The sequence below is a fragment of the Sus scrofa genome, chromosome X (assembly GCF_000003025.6).
Source record: "Sus scrofa isolate TJ Tabasco breed Duroc chromosome X, Sscrofa11.1, whole genome shotgun sequence".
NCBI lineage: Eukaryota > Metazoa > Chordata > Mammalia > Artiodactyla > Suidae > Sus > Sus scrofa.
In genome coordinates this window covers 59,978,742-59,997,418 of record NC_010461.5, presented here as the reverse complement: position 1 = coordinate 59,997,418, position 18,677 = coordinate 59,978,742, and the positions used below count along the sequence as shown (strand labels likewise).

General features: G+C 39.9%; 1 protein-coding gene across 1 annotated transcript in view; it reads left to right on the top strand.

The window, feature by feature from the left end:
• KIAA2022 (KIAA2022 ortholog) overlaps window positions 1–18,677 on the top strand; it is a 46,227-nt gene that overhangs the window by 16,520 nt on the left and 11,030 nt on the right. Inside the window, 1 exon segment of the mRNA XM_003484131.4 lies at window positions 17,902–18,027. Within this exon segment, the coding sequence (XP_003484179.2) occupies window positions 17,949–18,027 (79 nt within the window). The 5' untranslated portion in view covers window positions 17,902–17,948.

Below are 18,677 nucleotides of genomic sequence, written 5' to 3'. Positions count from 1 at the left end.
CTTGGCTATTGTAAATGGTGCTGCAATGAACAGTGGAGTACATGTGTCTTTGCGAGTCGTGGTTTTCTCTGGATAGATGCCCAGGAGTGGGATTGCTGGATCAAATGGGAGTTCTATGTTTAGTCTTCTGAGGAGTCTCCATACTGCTTTCCACAGTGGTTGCACCAATTTACAATCCCACCAACAGTGTACGAGGGTTCCTTTTTCTCCACACCCTCTCCAGCACTTGTTGTTTGTAGACTTTTGGATGATGGCCATTCTGGCTGGTGTGAGGTGGTAACTCATCGTGGTTTTGATTTGTATTTCTCTAATAATGAGTGATGTTGAACATCTTTTCACGTGTTTCTTGGCCATCTGTATGTCTTCTTTGGAGAATTGTCGGTTTAGACCTTCTGCCCATTTTTTGATGGGGTTGTTTGTTTTTTTGGTATGGAGCTGCAGAAGGTGTTTATAAATTTTGGAGATGAATCCCATGTCAGTTGTTTCACTTGCAAAAAATTTCTACCATTCTGTGGGTTGTCTTTTTGTTCTGTTTAGGGTTTCCTTTGCTGTGCAGAAACTTTGAAGTTTGAGTAGGTCCCATTTGTTTATTTTTCTTTTTATTGTCAATACTCTGATAGGTGGATCTGAGAAGATGTTGCTGTCGTTTATGTCAGAGAGTGTTTGGCCTAGGTTTTCCTCTAAGAGTTTGATAGTGTGTGGTCTTATATCTAGGTCTTTAATCCATTTGGAGTTTATTTTTGTGTATGGTGTTAGGGAGTGTTCTCATTTCCTTCTTTTCCATGTGGCTGTCCAGTTTTCCCAGCACCACTTATTGAAGAGGCTGTCTTTTCTCCGTTGTATATTCTTGCCTCCTTCATCGTAGATTAGTTGGCTGTAGGTGCATGGGGTTAAATCTGGGCTTTCTATCCTGTTCCACTGATCTATAGTTCTGTCTTTGTGCCAGTACCATGCAGTTTTGACGACTGTTGCTTTGTAGTATAGTCCGAAGTCAGGGAGCCTGATTCCTCCAGCTCCATTTTTCTTTTTCAGGATGTCTTTGGCTATTCTGGGTCTTTTGTACTTCCAAACAAACTTTAAAATATTTTGTTCAAGTTCTGTGAAAAATGTCCTTGGTCATTTGATAGGGATTGCATTGAATCTGTAGATTGCCTTGGGTAGTATAGTCATTTTGATAATATTAACTCTTCCAATCCACGAGCATGGTATATCTTTCCATCTATTTGTGTCATCTTTGATTTCTTTCATCAGTGGCTTGTAGTTTTCAGAGTACAGGTCTTTTGTTTCTTTACGTAGGTTTACTCCTAGGTATTTTATACTTTTGGATGTGATGGTAAACGGGATTGCTTCCCTAATTTCTCTTTCTGATCTTTCATTGTTAGTATATAGAAACGCTGTTGATTTCTGTGTATTGATTTTGTATCCTGCGACTTTGCCAAATTCATGGATGAGCTCTAACAGTTTTCTGGCAGAGTCTTTAGGACTCTCCAGGTATAGTATCATGTCATCTGCAAATAGTGATAGTTTTACCTCTTCCTTTCCCATTTGGATTCCTTTTATCTCTTTTACTTCTCTGATTGCTGTGGCTAGGACTTCCAGAACTATGTTGAAGAGTAGTGGCGAGAGCGGACATCCTTGTCTTGTTCCTGATCTCAGCGGGAATTCTTTCAGCTTTTCACCATTGAGAATGATGTTTGCTGTGGGTTTGTCATATATGGCCTTCATGATGTTGAGGTAGGTTCCCTCTATGCCCACGTTCTGAAGGGTTTTGATCAGAAATGGGTGTTGGATTTTGTCAAAGGCTTTTTCTGCATCTACTGAGAGGATCAAATGGTTTTTATTCTTTGGTTTGTTAATGTGGTGTATCACACTGATGGACTTGTGGATATTGAAGAACCCTTGCACCCCTGGGATAAGTCACACTTGATCATGATGTACAATCCTTTTAAGATATTCTTGGATGTGGTTTGCTAGTATTTTGTTGAGGATTTTTGCATCGATGTTCATCAGTGAAATTGGCCTGTAGTTTTCTTTTTTTGTGGAGTCTTTGTCTGGTTTTGGTACCAGGGTGACAGTGGCCTCATAGAATGAGTTTGGGAGTATCCCTTCCTCTGCAATTCTTTGAAATAGTTTCGGAAGGAGAGGTGTTAGCTTTTCTCTAAATGTTTGATAGAATTCGCCTGTGAAGCCATCTGGTCCTGGACTTTTGTTTGTTGGAAGTTTTTTAATCACAGTTTCAACTTCAGTTCTTGTGATGGGTTCATTCATCTTTTCTATTTCATCTTGGTTTAGCCCTGGAAGATTGTACTTTGCTAAGAGTTTGTCCATTTCGTCTAGGTTTTCCATTTTATTGGCATATAATTGCATACAGTAGTCTCTTATGATCCTTTGTATTGCTGTGGTGTCTGGTGTTACTTCTCCTTTTTCATTTCTAATTTTATTGATTTGAGTCCTCTCTCTTGTTTTCTTGATAAGTCTGGCTAGGAGTTTATCAATTTTGTTGATCTTTTCAAAGAACCAGCTTTTCGTTTCATTGATCTTTTCTATGGTTTTATTTGTTTCTATTTCATTGATTTCTGCTCTGATCTTTATGATTTCGTTCCTTCTACTAACTTTAGCTCTTGTCTGTTCTTCTCTCTCGAGCTGCTTTAGATGTAAAGTTAGCTTGTTTAATTGAGCTTTTTCTTGCTTCCTGAGGTGGGCTTGTATTGCTATAAACTTTCCTCTTAGAACGGCTTTTGCTGCATCCCATAGGTTTTGGAGTGTCGTATCTTTGTTGTCATTTGCCACTAGGTATTTTTTAATTTCCTCTTTGATTTCTTCAGTGATCCATTGGTTGTTTAGTAGCATGTTGCTTCGTCTCCATGTGTTTGTAGTTTTTGCAGTTTTTTTGTTGTTGTTGATTTCCAGTCGTATAGCATTGTGGTGGGAAAAGATGCTTGATATGATTTCAATTTTCTTAAAGTTACCGAGGTTGGATTTGTAGCCCAGGATATGATCAATCTTAGAGAATGTTCCATGTGCACTTGAGAAGAATGTGTATTCTGTTGCTTTTGGATGGAAGGTCCTATGAATATCTATTAAGTCCATCTGGTCTAATGCTTCATTCAGGGCCTGTGTTTCCTTATTGATTTCCTCTCTGGATGATCTGTCCATTTCTGTAGGTGGGGTGTTCAAGTCCCCCACTATGATTGTGTTATTGTCGATTTGTCCTTTCCAGGTTGTTAGCAGTTGTCTTATATATTGTGGTGAACCTATGTTGGGTGCATAGATATTTAAAATTGTTATATCATCTTCTTGAACTGATCCTTTGATCATTAGGTAGTGACCTTCTTTGTCCCTTAAAATATTCTTCATTGTAAGGTCTATTTTGTCTGATATGAGTATTGCTACTCCAGCCTTCTTTTGATTCATGTTTGCATGGAATATTTTCTTCCATCCTCTCGCTTTCAAATTGTGTGGGTCCCTAGAAGTGAAGTGGGTCTCTTGAAGACAGCATATATATGGGTCTTGTTTTTGTATCCATTCAGCCAGTCTCTGTCTTTTGGTTGGGGCGTTTAGTCCATTAACATTTGAGGTAATTATTGGTATGTATGTTCTTATTGCCATTTTATTAATTGCTTTGGATTTGTTTTTGTTGCTCTTTTTTCTTCCCTTCTTCTCTTGTTCTCTCCTCTTGTGGTTTGATGATGATCTTTAGTATTGTATTTGAGTTGATTTTTCTTATTTGTGTATCAATTGTAGAGTTTTGGTTTGCAGTTGCCCTGAAGTTTGATATAAGAGCCTATATGCATATGAGATTGTTTTAAGTTGTTGGTCTCTTAATTGCAAGTGCATCTCCAGTGTCCTGCATTTGTACCCACCTCTTCTCATGATTTCTGATTTTGGTGGCATAATTGTGCATGGATGATTTCATATCTTTACTGTATATATACCTTTACTGGTGAGCCTTGTCATTTGTGGTATTTTTGTTTCCTGCTGCTGTCTTTTCTTTTCTGCCTTTAGTATTTGTTGTAAGGCTGGTTTAGTGTTGCTGAGTTCTCTCAGCTTTTGCTTATCTGAGAAGGTTTTGATTTCTCCTTCAAATCTGAAGGAGAGCCTTGCTGGGTAAAGGAATCTTGGTTGGAGGGTTTTTCCTTTCCTCACATTAAGTATATCATGCCACTCCCTTCTGGTCTGCAGAGTTTCTGCTGAAAAATCTGCCAATAACCTTATTGGGGTTCCCTTGTATGTTATTTGTTTCTTTTCCATAGCTGCTCTCAATATTTTTTTTTTTTTGCCTTTAATTTTGGTCAGTTGGATTAACATGTGTCTCGGGTTGTTCCTCCTTGGGTTTATTTTATATGGTACTCGTTGTGCCTCCTGGATTTGAGTGAGTGGTTCCTTTCCCATATTAGGGAAATTTTTGGCTATTATCTCTTGGAATAGTTTTTCTGTCCCCTTCTCTCTCTCTTCTCCTTCTGGCACCCCTATAATACGGATGTTGCTGTGTTTAACATTGTCCCAGAGTTCTCTGAGACTCTCTTCATTTGTTTTCAATCTTTCTTCTCTTTTCTGTTCCGCATCCGTAATTTCCACTAATCTGTCCCCCACCTCAAGTATTTGTTCTTCTGCCTCCTGTATTCTGCTGTTAGCTGCTTCTAGTGAATTCTTTATTTCAGTTATTGTATTTAGCCCCTCTTCTTGTTTATGTTTTGCATCTTGTATCTCTTTGCTCTGTGTTTCCTATAAGTTATCCATGTTTGCCTCCAGTTTATTTCCAATGTCTTGCATCATCTTCAGCATCAACAGTCTGAAGTCTTTTTCCTGGAGGCTGAGAATCTCCTCATCACTTAGCTGTTTTTCTGGGATTTTTTCCTTTCTCCCTCATCTGTGTTATAGTTCTCTGTCTTTTCATTTTATAGGTTTTTGGTGTGGTGACCATTTTACAGATAATAGAGTTGCAGCCTCTCTTACTTCTGATGTCTGCCCACCTGTGGCTGAAGTCAGTATGGGGGCTTGGTGTAGGCTTCCTGATGGGAGGGGCTGATGCCTGCCCCCTGGTAGGAGGAGCCGATTGTAATCCCTCTGTTGGGTGGCACTTTGTCTCTGGATGGGTTTAGAGGTGGCTGTGTGCCTGGGGAGGTGTTTAGGTAGCCTGTTTACTGAGGGGCGGGGCTGTGATCCCACCTGGATTGTTGTTTGGCCTGGGGCTTCTCAGGGCTGATGGGTGGGGCCAGATTTTCCCAAAATGGCCACCTCTAGAGAAAGGCATGCTGCTGAGTATTCCAGAGAGCTTTGTTTGCAATTTCCTTCCCTCACATCAAGCCACATTAATCCCTGTTTTCCAAGGAGGTCCTCCAAGAACTGCAGTGAGCTTTGACCCAGATTCCTATGGAGCCTTTGCTTTGCCCTGGGATCCAGTGCATGTGAACATCTGTGTGCACCTTTCAGGAATGGGGTCTCCATTTCCCCCAGTCCCATGGAGCTCCTGAACACAAGCCCCACTGGCCTTCAATGCCAGATGCTCCAGGGGCTCTTTCTCCCAGTGCCAGATCCCCACACGTGAAGGTTTGATGTGGGCCTCAGAACTCTCACTCCTGTAGGTGAGTCCCTGTGGACCAGTTAGCTTCCAGTCTGTGTGGTTCTTTTTATCATGTAATCACTCCTCCTACCTCTTGATGTGGCCTCTTCTTTGTCTTCTGGAGTAGGGTATCTTTTTAAAGGTTTCTGTTCTATTTTGGTTTAAGATCGCTCAGCCTTTAGTTGTGAATTTTGTTGTTTTTACGAGAGAAGTTGAGCTCCAGTCCTTCTATTCTGCCATCTTAATCCTGTCCTCCTCAGCCATAAAAATTTTTAAAAGCCAGTATACACACACACACACACACACACACACTCCTCACACACTCATATTTTCTCTGTGTTTAAATTTGACTGCTAATGATAAAAGAGGTAGAGAATTCCTTCCTTCGTTTCTTGACTTTCATTGACCCTAACTCTGATTTTGATAAATATTCCTCCAAGCCCACAGCAGGTTTTTAAAATGTGATTTAAAAATGATCTGGGATTTCTGAAAAGGTCCCAGGATTATCGGTATTTTTAGTGCATAGAACTCATATTTCTAGTCACTCTTCTCTTGCCCACCTACGTGCAGGGTAGGTATATGAATAGCTACCCAAGATGGAGGTATCTACTGCCCAAGATGGTAGGATTTATAGCTGCTGTAGTGGCTATATTTATCCCAAACCCTCTTTTCTAGACCTTCTCCTCAGCCCAGAATCCATCCCTTTATTTAAAAAAAGACTACTGTTAGCCAAACAGATAGTATAAGAATCTCAATTATATAGTCGCTTATCATAAAATATGAGTATACTGTAAAAGGTAGGTCTGTCTCTGAGGGAGCAAGACACATTTTACATGTTTCAATCTTTATACTTTACCTATCTGGGCCTATTTCCTTATGTGTAAAATGAGAAGTCTGTACTAGACAATCATCCAGTTTAAAAAATATTAGATTATCCTGGGTTTCCCCTTGATATTTACATATCATAACTGACAAAATTTCTTCCAATTTTATACAAGACCTTACATGAGAATAGCTAATAGGCCACAGGTATCAGAGAAGAGAGAAAGAAATGCCTACTTGTTGTATTTATACGGAAAGAAGGGCTGGAGATTTGTAAAAGATGGAGACTATTGGCTAACAATGTCAAAGTTTTAAACAGATCAGATGGCTAAGCCTCTCTTTCAGAGAGGACCCTATGGGCAGATGGAATCATACTGTCATGATGGATTACTCTGTTTTTTTTAAGGGAACTCAAAAGAACTTCAGGCATCATTTTATTCTTCTTTAATCCCTCCAGTAATTTCACGTTGGCTGGGACTTGATAAGGTGCAAATTATTTGTAGATTTCAAAAAAAAAATTAGTGTCTTCTTGTCCCTTATACCTAAGGCTAACTACAATGAAGTCTTTTTTTATCACCAGGAAGACCAAGGCACAGAGAAACAAAAAATAAAATAAGGTCACAAAATAACATAATGGCAGATCTAAAAGGAACCTAAATCTCCAGACCAAAAAGCCAGATATTTTTTTTTTCTGGAAACACAAATGCTTTCTCTATTCCTACCACTTCCAACCCCTGGCCAAAACAAGGTTGTAGAAATTTAAGTTTCCACAGGTTACTGATATACAATTTTACCCCCTTTCAGGTAATGAAATAAAGAACAGCTGCCTTAGAGAAGTATTGCTTATTAGTAAAATTAATGTACCATAAAATATATACAGTAGCAATACACTTAAATATCACAAATTATCCAGTCTTGTCAGACATGACAAAAACAGTGTGTCATGGGACATATTAGTGCCATTGTCAACTTTACTCTGGGATGTTATTTCCCTAAGGATGTAAGTTTCTTCTCAGAAAAATCTGACCAAGCACCCAGGATTTATGGCTCTGAAGTAAAGGAAATCTTAAAGGGTTGAGAACAGAGGAAATATGCTTTGGCAAAAGATAAAGAGGAGTTGGAGGTGGGTATGGGAACTTGATAAGTTGTGAAGGAGAGAGGAAGGGAATACCCATTAGGTGCTAGGCTGGTTACAGTTACAGACGTTATCTTCATTTTGCACTTCTGGTCACCTTGTAAGGTTGTTTCTACTAGGTTTTCATTTTTTTTTTTTCAAAAGGGCAAACAGTATCATAGGTACTAATTTAGATACTAGCACAGATAATATCCTAGATATTAACTTAATGATTATCCATTTGGGGCCCTTTTTTTTTCTACAGAATTAGGACACTGAGCAGACAATCCTTTAGTCCTTTCCTATGACTTCAAATTTCAGCTCTAAATGAGACAACTTAAAGATATATATTTTCCCACATTTTAAAAATTTATACCTTTGGAGTTCCCATTGTGGCTCAATGGTTAAGGAATCCAACTAGGAACCATGAGGTTGCAGGTTCGATCCCTGGCCTCACTCAGTGGGTTAAGGATCCGGCATTGCTGCGAGATGTGGTGTAGGTTGCAGACGCTGCTTGGATCTGGCATTGCTGTGGCTCTGGCATAGGCCGGTGGTTACAGCTCCAATTAGACCCCTAGCCTGGGAACCTCCATATGCTGTGGGTGCGGCCCTAGAAAATAGACAAAAAGACAAAAAAAAATTTATACTTTCGCCACTTATAAAGATGATTTGGGAAAGGGATTATGATTTTTTTATAGCTATAATACAAACAGCTCTGGGTTTGCTTTAAGCTCTTCTCCACTGATCAGCATTTTAGGAGAATAAATTTTGTAGAGTTATTAAAATCTATTTTGAGCTAAAATTGATTAGTACTTTTAGAATAATGTACAACAAATTGCTTTGCTGATCATGGTAAATCATGCCATTTAACAGCATCAATATAACATGAGCATGGAGACAGGTATTTTGAAACAAGAAAATGCTCTGTCAAAGCAGAAAAGCAACCCCTCCCACTTGCCCTTCCCCTCAAATGGGCCTGAAGAGGGTTTATAGATCCTGTCCCAGCTATGCTCTTCCCTAAAGACCTTTAAGGTTCAGGTCTCAGAGTCTAGATGACCCACAACAGCATTCACGCTGGGGGCTCTCCTTGGCCTTTCCAGCTGGGAAAAAAATATAAAACAAGGCGAGAATCATGTTTCTGCCTATGGACCTGGACAACATAGCTTTTGGGACTGGAGTAGTGCTGATGTCTGGAATACTATTTTATTTATTTATTTATTTGCTTTTTAGGGCCTCACCCGGGGCATGTGGAGGTTCCCAGGCTAGGGGTCTAATCAGAGCTGTACCCGCTGGCCTACGCCACAGCCACAGCAACTCCAGATTCGAGCCATGTCTGCTACCTACGCCAAAGCTCACAGCAATGCTGGATCCTTAACCCACTGAGCTAGGCTAGGAATTGAACCCACATCCTCATGGTTCCTAGTCGGATTCGTTTCTGCTGTGCCACAACGGGAACTCCTGGAATACTATTTTAAATCAGTGCAACAAATTGACTAGGTACTACTATGGTCATGGTAGTGTACCAGAAACTGCAGTGGAAAAGACAGGTGACTTAGACTAGATCCATGTTCTCAAGGTGCTCAGAGTCTATGGGGGAAACTAAGCCATAGGCAAATTCTTATTAATGTACAATACACTTAAAGAGAGGCAAAAGGTTTCTGTAGGAGTTCAAAATGGAGAGAAATTATTCCACTTCTAGAGAGGAAGGAAATTAGTGAAAGCATCACTAGCAGCAGCAGCATTTGAGATGGACTTTGGAGGATGGTCTTTCAGGAGGTGGGAGGTATAGAGGAACGAAAGTCATTCCAGGGTAAAGGAACTTCATGAGGTGCTATGAGTCTCTCCCCACTGAAGTCTATCTTCTAAACAACTGCTATGGTATCATAGGCCTGACAATTTACCTTGCATATAAGACCCTTTTCAATCAATACTCAACTTCTCAAGTTTTATTCTCCTTTCAGTCTCTTCACCTCCCTCCCCCATACTCTCAAATATTCTACCTCTCTCTGTTTCCTTAATAAGCCAGACCATTTTTTGTTTCCAGGTGTATTGCCCTTGATATTCTCTCTGCCTGGAATGCCTCCCCTGACTCTATCCCCTTCCCTTACTCCTTCCTTTCCTCCCCTTTCTAGCTCCTCTTTCACTTCCATCTTCTATTCCCTACTGAAAACTTCTCTGACACTTTCTTGATTCTTCTCATCCCAAACAACATTAGTCTCTTCCCTTCTCCATGTTCCCAAATAACTTTTATTTCCTCTGTTTATCACCTTATATAAACATTAATTCTTTATATCTGATATCCTCAAAAGACTAAGCACCACTCACTCCTACAGGGCTTAGCTCAAATAGTGCTAAAAACATGGTATGTACTCTGCAAAAGTTGACTAGATGATGATGTTAAATGGTAGAAAAAGATGAAGAATTAGGGGAACAGTAATGTTTGGCTAAAATACCAAGTATATGCAAAATGATATGGTTGAAAAGATAAGAACTATACTGTGGAGGCCACCCAAATCTTTTTTTTAATTAATCACTTTATTTTAATTTCATTTTATTTTACCTTTTTAGGGTCGCACCCTTGGCATATGGAAGTTCCCAGGCTAGGGGGCGAATCAGAGGTAGAGCTGCTGGCATACACCACAGCTAATGGCAAGACCAGATCCCCAACAAAGTGAGTGAGACCAGGGAGCGAACCTGCAACCTCATGGATACTAGTTGGATTCATTCCCACTGCACCACGATGGGAATTCTGCCCACCCAAATCTTTTTTGTTTTTTTAATTTCCCCAATCCAAATCAATTCAGGAAGACAATAAAAGGTTTTGAGGAGAGGAATGCTATAATTAGAATATTGGGACCAGTGAGAGTGGAAGAATCAGATGTAAGGTTAGGTTAGGAGACAAGGTTCAAGTGTCAGTGGTCAAGATTAGAATTAGGGAAAAGGAAATAGAAATGGAAAGAAGATTTGAGTAAAACTGCAGAGATGTGCTGTGTAGATTTGGAAAATGATTTAGATGTGGCAGGTGAGGGAGCAGGAGTCAGTCTATAGAGAGAAGAGAGAGGTGAAGAAGTTAATAGATGGTTGTAAAAGGAGCATTAGGGGTGGCTGGATTCCAAGTCAAAGTAGCTTCAGAAATACAAACATCAAAATCTTAAAGAGAATAAAGCAAGGTGAGTAATAAGCCTGATTGTCAGGTCCAACATGAAAAATAAAGCTGACAAGGGTCTTAGCTGTCGTACTGGAAAGAAGGCAACTGACCAGCAAGCTACTATAGATGGAGAATCGACAGGTTTGGTTAGAGACTTAAATAGATCAAGGAGATGGGACTAATGTAGTAAACAGGTCTATAGAAGGTTTCCAGGTTGGCCTAGCAGAGATCTACCTAGTCTAATTTTTCCCAGTGAGTTGATGAATGACAAAATTAGCATTAGTACAGAGAGCACAGTTTTACCCATAATTCTGCTTGGCTAATTTGATTTTCTAATATCTACCAGGATTTCAAGATACTAGGTTAGAAATATGGAGGCAGGGGGATGGGATTAAGATGGCAGAATAGAAGGACTGGAGCTCAACTTCTCTCGTAAAAACAACAAAATTCACAACTAAAGGCTGAGCGATCTTAAACCAAAATAGAACAGAAACCTTTAAAAAGATACCCTACTCCAGAAGACAAAGAAGAGGCCACATCAAGAGGTAGGAGGAGTGATTACATGATAAAAAGAACCACACAGACTGGAAGCTAACTGGTCCACAGGGACTCACCTACAGGAGTGAGAGTTCTGAGGCCCACATCAAACCTTCACGTGTGGGGATCTGGCACTGGGAGAAAGAGCCCCTGGAGCATCTGGCATTGAAGGCCAGTGGGGCTTGTGTTCAGGAGCTCCATGGGACTGGGGGAAATGGAGACCCCATTCCTGAAAGGTGCACACAGATGTTCACATGCACTGGATCCCAGGGCAAAGCAAAGGCTCCATAGGAATCTGGGTCAAAGCTCACTGCAGTTCTTGGAGGACCTCCTTGGAAAACAGGGATTAATGTGGCTTGATGTGAGGGAAGGAAATTGCAAACAAAGCTCTCTGGAATACTCAGCAGCATGCCTTTCTCTAGAGGTGGCCATTTTGGGAAAATCTGGCCCCACCCATCAGCCCTGAGAAGCCCCAGGCCAAACAACAATCCAGGTGGGATCACAGCCCCGCCCCTCAGTAAACAGGCTACCTAAACACCTCCCCAGGCACACAGCCACCTCTAAACCCATCCAGAGACAAAGTGCCACCCAACAGAGGGATTACAATCGGCTCCTCCTACCAGGGGGCAGGCATCAGCCCCTCCCATCAGGAAGCCTACACCAAGCCCCCATACTGACTTCAGCCACAGGTGGGCAGACATCAGAAGTAAGAGAGGCTGCAACTCTATTATCTGTAAAATGGTCACCACACCAAAAACCTATAAAATGAAAAGACAGAGAACTATAACACAGATGAGGGAGAAAGGAAAAAATCCCAGAAAAACAGCTAAGTGATGAGGAGATTCTCAGCCTCCAGGAAAAAGACTTCAGACTGTTGATGCTGAAGATGATGCAAGACATTGGAAATAAACTGGAGGCAAACATGGATAACTTATAGGAAACACAGAGCAAAGAGATACAAGATGCAAAACATAAACAAGAAGAGGGGCTAAATACAATAACTGAAATAAAGAATTCACTAGAAGCAGCTAACAGCAGAATACAGGAGGCAGAAGAACAAATACTTGAGGTGGGGGACAGATTAGTGGAAATTACGGATGCGGAACAGAAAAGAGAAGAAAGATTGAAAACAAATGAAGAGAGTCTCAGAGAACTCTGGGACAATGTTAAACACAGCAACATCCGTATTATAGGGGTGCCAGAAGGAGAAGAGAGAGAGAAGGGGACAGAAAAACTATTCCAAGAGATAATAGCCAAAAATTTCCCTAATATGGGAAAGGAACCACTCACTCAAATCCAGGAGGCACAACGAGTACCATATAAAATAAACCCAAGGAGGAACAACCCGAGACACATGTTAATCCAACTGACCAAAATTAAAGGCAAAAAAAAAAAAAATATTGAGAGCAGCTATGGAAAAGAAACAAATAACATACAAGGGAACCCCAATAAGGTTATTGGCAGATTTTTCAGCAGAAACTCTGCAGACCAGAAGGGAGTGGCATGATATACTTAATGTGAGGAAAGGAAAAACCCTCCAACCAAGATTCCTTTACCCAGCAAGGCTCTCCTTCAGATTTGAAGGAGAAATCAAAACCTTCTCAGATAAGCAAAAGCTGAGAGAACTCAGCAACACTAAACCAGCCTTACAACAAATACTAAAGGCAGAAAAGAAAAGACAGCAGCAGGAAACAAAAATACCACAAATGACAAGGCTCACCAGTAAAGGTATATATACAGTAAAGATATGAAATCATCCATGCACAATTATGCCACCAAAATCAGAAATCATGAGAAGAGGTGGGTACAAATGCAGGACACTGGAGATGCACTTGCAATTAAGAGACCAACAACTTAAAACAATCTCATATGCATATAGGCTCTTATATCAAACTTCAGGGCAACTGCAAACCAAAACTCTACAATTGATACACAAATAAGAAAAATCAACTCAAATACAATACTAAAGATCGTCATCAAACCACAAGAGGAGAGAACAAGAGAAGAAGGGAAGAAAAAAGAGCAACAAAAACAAATCCAAAGCAATTAATAAAATGGCAATAAGAACATACATACCAATAATTACCTCAAATGTTAATGGACTAAACGCCCCAACCAAAAGACAGAGACTGGCTGAATGGATACAAAAACAAGACCCATATATATGCTGTCTTCAAGAGACCCACTTCACTTCTAGGGACCCACACAATTTGAAAGCGAGAGGATGGAAGAAAATATTCCATGCAAACATGAATCAAAAGAAGGCTGGAGTAGCAATACTCATATCAGACAAAATAGACCTTACAATGAAGAATATTTTAAGGGACAAAGAAGGTCACTACCTAATGATCAAAGGATCAGTTCAAGAAGATGATATAACAATTTTAAATATCTATGCACCCAACATAGGTTCACCACAATATATAAGACAACTGCTAACAACCTGGAAAGGACAAATCGACAATAACACAATCATAGTGGGGGACTTGAACACCCCACCTACAGAAATGGACAGATCATCCAGAGAGGAAATCAATAAGGAAACACAGGCCCTGAATGAAGCATTAGACCAGATGGACTTAATAGATATTCATAGGACCTTCCATCCAAAAGCAACAGAATACACATTCTTCTCAAGTGCACATGGAACATTCTCTAAGATTGATCATATCCTGGGCTACAAATCCAACCTCGGTAACTTTAAGAAAATTGAAATCATATCAAGCATCTTTTCCCACCACAATGCTATACGACTGGAAATCAACAACAACAAAAAAACTGCAAAAACTACAAACACATGGAGACGAAGCAACATGCTACTAAACAACCAATGGATCACTGAAGAAATCAAAGAGGAAATTAAAAAATACCTAGTGGCAAATGACAACAAAGATACGACACTCCAAAACCTATGGGATGCAGCAAAAGCCGTTCTAAGAGGAAAGTTTATAGCAATACAAGCCCACCTCAGGAAGCAAGAAAAAGCTCAATTAAACAAGCTAACTTTACATCTAAAGCAGCTCGAGAGAGAAGAACAGACAAGAGCTAAAGTTAGTAGAAGGAACGAAATCATAAAGATCAGAGCAGAAATCAATGAAATAGAAACAAATAAAACCATAGAAAAGATCAATGAAACGAAAAGCTGGTTCTTTGAAAAGATCAACAAAATTGATAAACTCCTAGCCAGACTTATCAAGAAAACAAGAGAGAGGACTCAAATCAATAAAATTAGAAATGAAAAAGGAGAAGTAACACCAGACACCACAGCAATACAAAGGATCATAAGAGACTACTGTATGCAATTATATGCCAATAAAATGGAAAACCTAGACGAAATGGACAAACTCTTAGCAAAGTACAATCTTCCAGGGCTAAACCAAGATGAAATAGAAAAGATGAATGAACCCATCACAAGAACTGAAGTTGAAACTGTGATTAAAAAACTTCCAACAAACAAAAGTCCAGGACCAGATGGCTTCACAGGCGAATTCTATCAAACATTTAGAGAAAAGCTAACACCTCTCCTTCCGAAACTATTTCAAAGAATTGCAGAGGAAGGGATACTCCCAAACTCATTCTATGAGGCCACTGTCACCCTGGTACCAAAACCAGACAAAGACTCCACAAAAAAAGAAAACTACAGGCCAATTTCACTGATGAACATCGATGCAAAAATCCTCAACAAAATACTAGCAAACCACATCCAAGAATATCTTAAAAGGATTGTACATCATGATCAAGTGTGACTTATCCCAGGGGTGCAAGGGTTCTTCAATATCCACAAGTCCATCAGTGTGATACACCACATTAACAAACCAAAGAATAAAAACCATTTGATCCTCTCAGTAGATGCAGAAAAAGCCTTTGACAAAATCCAACACCCATTTCTGATCAAAACCCTTCAGAACGTGGGCATAGAGGGAACCTACCTCAACATCATGAAGGCCATATATGACAAACCCACAGCAAACATCATTCTCAATGGTGAAAAGCTGAAAGAATTCCCGCTGAGATCAGGAACAAGACAAGGATGTCCGCTCTCGCCACTACTCTTCAACATAGTTCTGGAAGTCCTAGCCACAGCAATCAGAGAAGTAAAAGAGATAAAAGGAATCCAAATGGGAAAGGAAGAGGTAAAACTATCACTATTTGCAGATGACATGATACTATACCTGGAGAGTCCTAAAGACTCTGCCAGAAAACTGTTAGAGCTCATCCATGAATTTGGCAAAGTCGCAGGATACAAAATCAATACACAGAAATCAACAGCGTTTCTATATACTAACAATGAAAGATCAGAAAGAGAAATTAGGGAAGCAATCCCGTTTACCATCACATCCAAAAGTATAAAATACCTAGGAGTAAACCTACGTAAAGAAACAAAAGACCTGTACTCTGAAAACTACAAGCCACTGATGAAAGAAATCAAAGATGACACAAATAGATGGAAAGATATACCATGCTCGTGGATTGGAAGAGTTAATATTATCAAAATGACTATACTACCCAAGGCAATCTACAGATTCAATGCAATCCCTATCAAATGACCAAGGACATTTTTCACAGAACTTGAACAAAATATTTTAAAGTTTGTTTGGAAGTACAAAAGACCCAGAATAGCCAAAGACATCCTGAAAAAGAAAAATGGAGCTGGAGGAATCAGGCTCCCTGACTTCGGACTATACTACAAAGCAACAGTCGTCAAAACTGCATGGTACTGGCACAAAGACAGAACTATAGATCAGTGGAACAGGATAGAAAGCCCAGATTTAACCCCATGCACCTACAGCCAACTAATCTACGATGAAGGAGGCAAGAATATACAACGGAGAAAAGACAGCCTCTTCAATAAGTGGTGCTGGGAAAACTGGACAGCCACATGGAAAAGAAGGAAATGAGAACACTCCCTAACACCATACACAAAAATAAACTCCAAATGGATTAAAGACCTAGATATAAGACCACACACTATCAAACTCTTAGAGGAAAACCTAGGCCAAACACTCTCTGACATAAACGACAGCAACATCTTCTCAGATCCACCTATCAGAGTATTGACAATAAAAAGAAAAATAAACAAATGGGACCTACTCAAACTTCAAAGTTTCTGCACAGCAAAGGAAACCCTAAACAGAACAAAAAGACAACCCACAGAATGGTAGAAATTTTTTGCAAGTGAAACAACTGACATGGGATTCATCTCCAAAATTTATAAACACCTTCTGCAGCTCCATACCAAAAAAACAAACAACCCCATCAAAAAATGGGCAGAAGGTCTAAACCGACAATTCTCCAAAGAAGACATACAGATGGCCAAGAAACACGTGAAAAGATGTTCAACATCACTCATTATTAGAGAAATACAAATCAAAACCACGATGAGTTACCACCTCACACCAGCCAGAATGGCCATCATCCAAAAGTCTACAAACAACAAGTGCTGGAGAGGGTGTGGAGAAAAAGGAACCCTCGTACACTGTTGGTGGGATTGTAAATTGGTGCAACCACTGTGGAAAGCAGTATGGAGACTCCTCAGAAGACTAAACATAGAACTCCCATTTGATCCAGCAATCCCACTCCTGGGCATCTATCCAGAGAAAACCACGACTCGCAAAGACACATGTACTCCACTGTTCATTGCAGCACCATTTACAATAGCCAAGACTTGGAAACAACCTAAATGTCCATTGACAGAGGAGTGGATCCAGAAGAAGTGGTACATGTACACAATGGAATATTACTCAGCCATCAAAAAGAACGAAATACCAGCATTTTTTGCAACATGGATGGACCTAGAAACTATCATGCTAAGTGAAGTCAGCCATACAGTGAGACACCAACATCAAATGCTTTCACTGACATGTGGAATCTGAGAAAAGGACAGACTGAACTTCTTTGCAGAACAGATGCTGACTCACAGACATTGAAAATCTTATGGTCTCTGGAGGAGACAGTTTGGGGGGTGGGGGGATGTGCTTGGGTTATTTGATGGAAATCCTGTGAAATCAGATTGTTATGATCATTATATAACTACAGATGTGATAAATTCCCTCGAGTAACAAAAATAATGTTAAAAATTAAAAATAAAATATTTTATGGCTGCACTCATGGTATATGGAAGTTCCTTGGCCAGGGATTGAATCCAAGCCCACAGCGGCAAACTGTGGCAACACAAGATCCTTTAAACCACTGCACCAGGCCAGAGATCAAGTCTGCACCTCTGCAGTGACCTTAGATACTGCAGTCAGATTCCTAACCCACTGTGCCATGGCAGGAACTCCTGAAATAGCTTTTTAAAAAAAGCTTAAGATCATCTCAAGCAGAAATGAGGGAAACAGAAATAAAGCCAATATCCACATGTACACACCCCTTATTTCAGGTTACTCTGGGCTCCACTTTGTGTCCTTCCTAATTGGATGCCCATGATTAGGTTAAATGTGTTACTATCTGGAAGAAAATGTAAGATTGCCTGCTTGCTTGAGTTTCAGTTTTGAATAGTATTGCAGCCTAGAGGGGATAGAAGGATCTAGAATGTATGAATGAAGTGTGAGTTTTCAAATTGACTTAGTAGGTATAAACTATGAAGTAAACAATAGTGGTAGTGAAACCAGTCTAGAAACAGGTAAATTCCAGTAAACCTTTTAAGACCTCTTTAGTTGAAATAACCTTAAAACAGAGAAAAAAATTAATGTCTGATCCTATATTTGAAATATTCAGGTTGGACAGCATTTGCACTTGGAATGAAACACTAAGAGGTTACATTCATGGATAACCAACAAGATAAGGCTGTTGTTGCCTCAGCCAATGGAGAAAATACTATGATTAACGGGGTCAAGGAGAATGGTAAGTAAATTTAATTATTGTGTGTCATATCTCTCCCAGTATTTCTTTGTTATTATTATAGATTTTCAGTATCCACAAAGTTGGGGCAAGTTAAGTTAGGATGCCTCTGAGATAAATGTTAATCATAATCCTAAACTTTTTTTTTCTTTACTTTTTAGGGCTACACTTGCAGCATATGGAAGTTTCTGGCCTAGGAGTCAAATCAGAGATGCAGCTGCCAGCCACACCACAGCCACAGCCACAGCAACGCAGGATCCAAGCCATGTGTGCAACCTACACCTTAGCTCACAGCAACACCGGATCCTTAATCCACTGAGAAAGGCCAGGGATCAAACTTGCGTTCTCATGGACCAGTCGGGTTTATTTTCGCTGAACCACAATGGGAACTCCACTCCTAAACTTTATTCCACCAAATCTCTAACTGGACTAGAAGGACCTCTAAGAGATATCTAATCCAACCCCTTTGCTCTCCCAAATCATCTCTATCAAATGGATACTTAAGTTCCTTCCAAATTCCTAGTGAATTAGAAATATGATTTGATGTGAAGTTTGGAATATCTAGATTCAGTAGGAGCTTCCAAAACAGAGGTGAGGTCTGAAGGATAGGACTGTGCCTCATGGTTCAAAATCATGAATATACTCATCTGAGC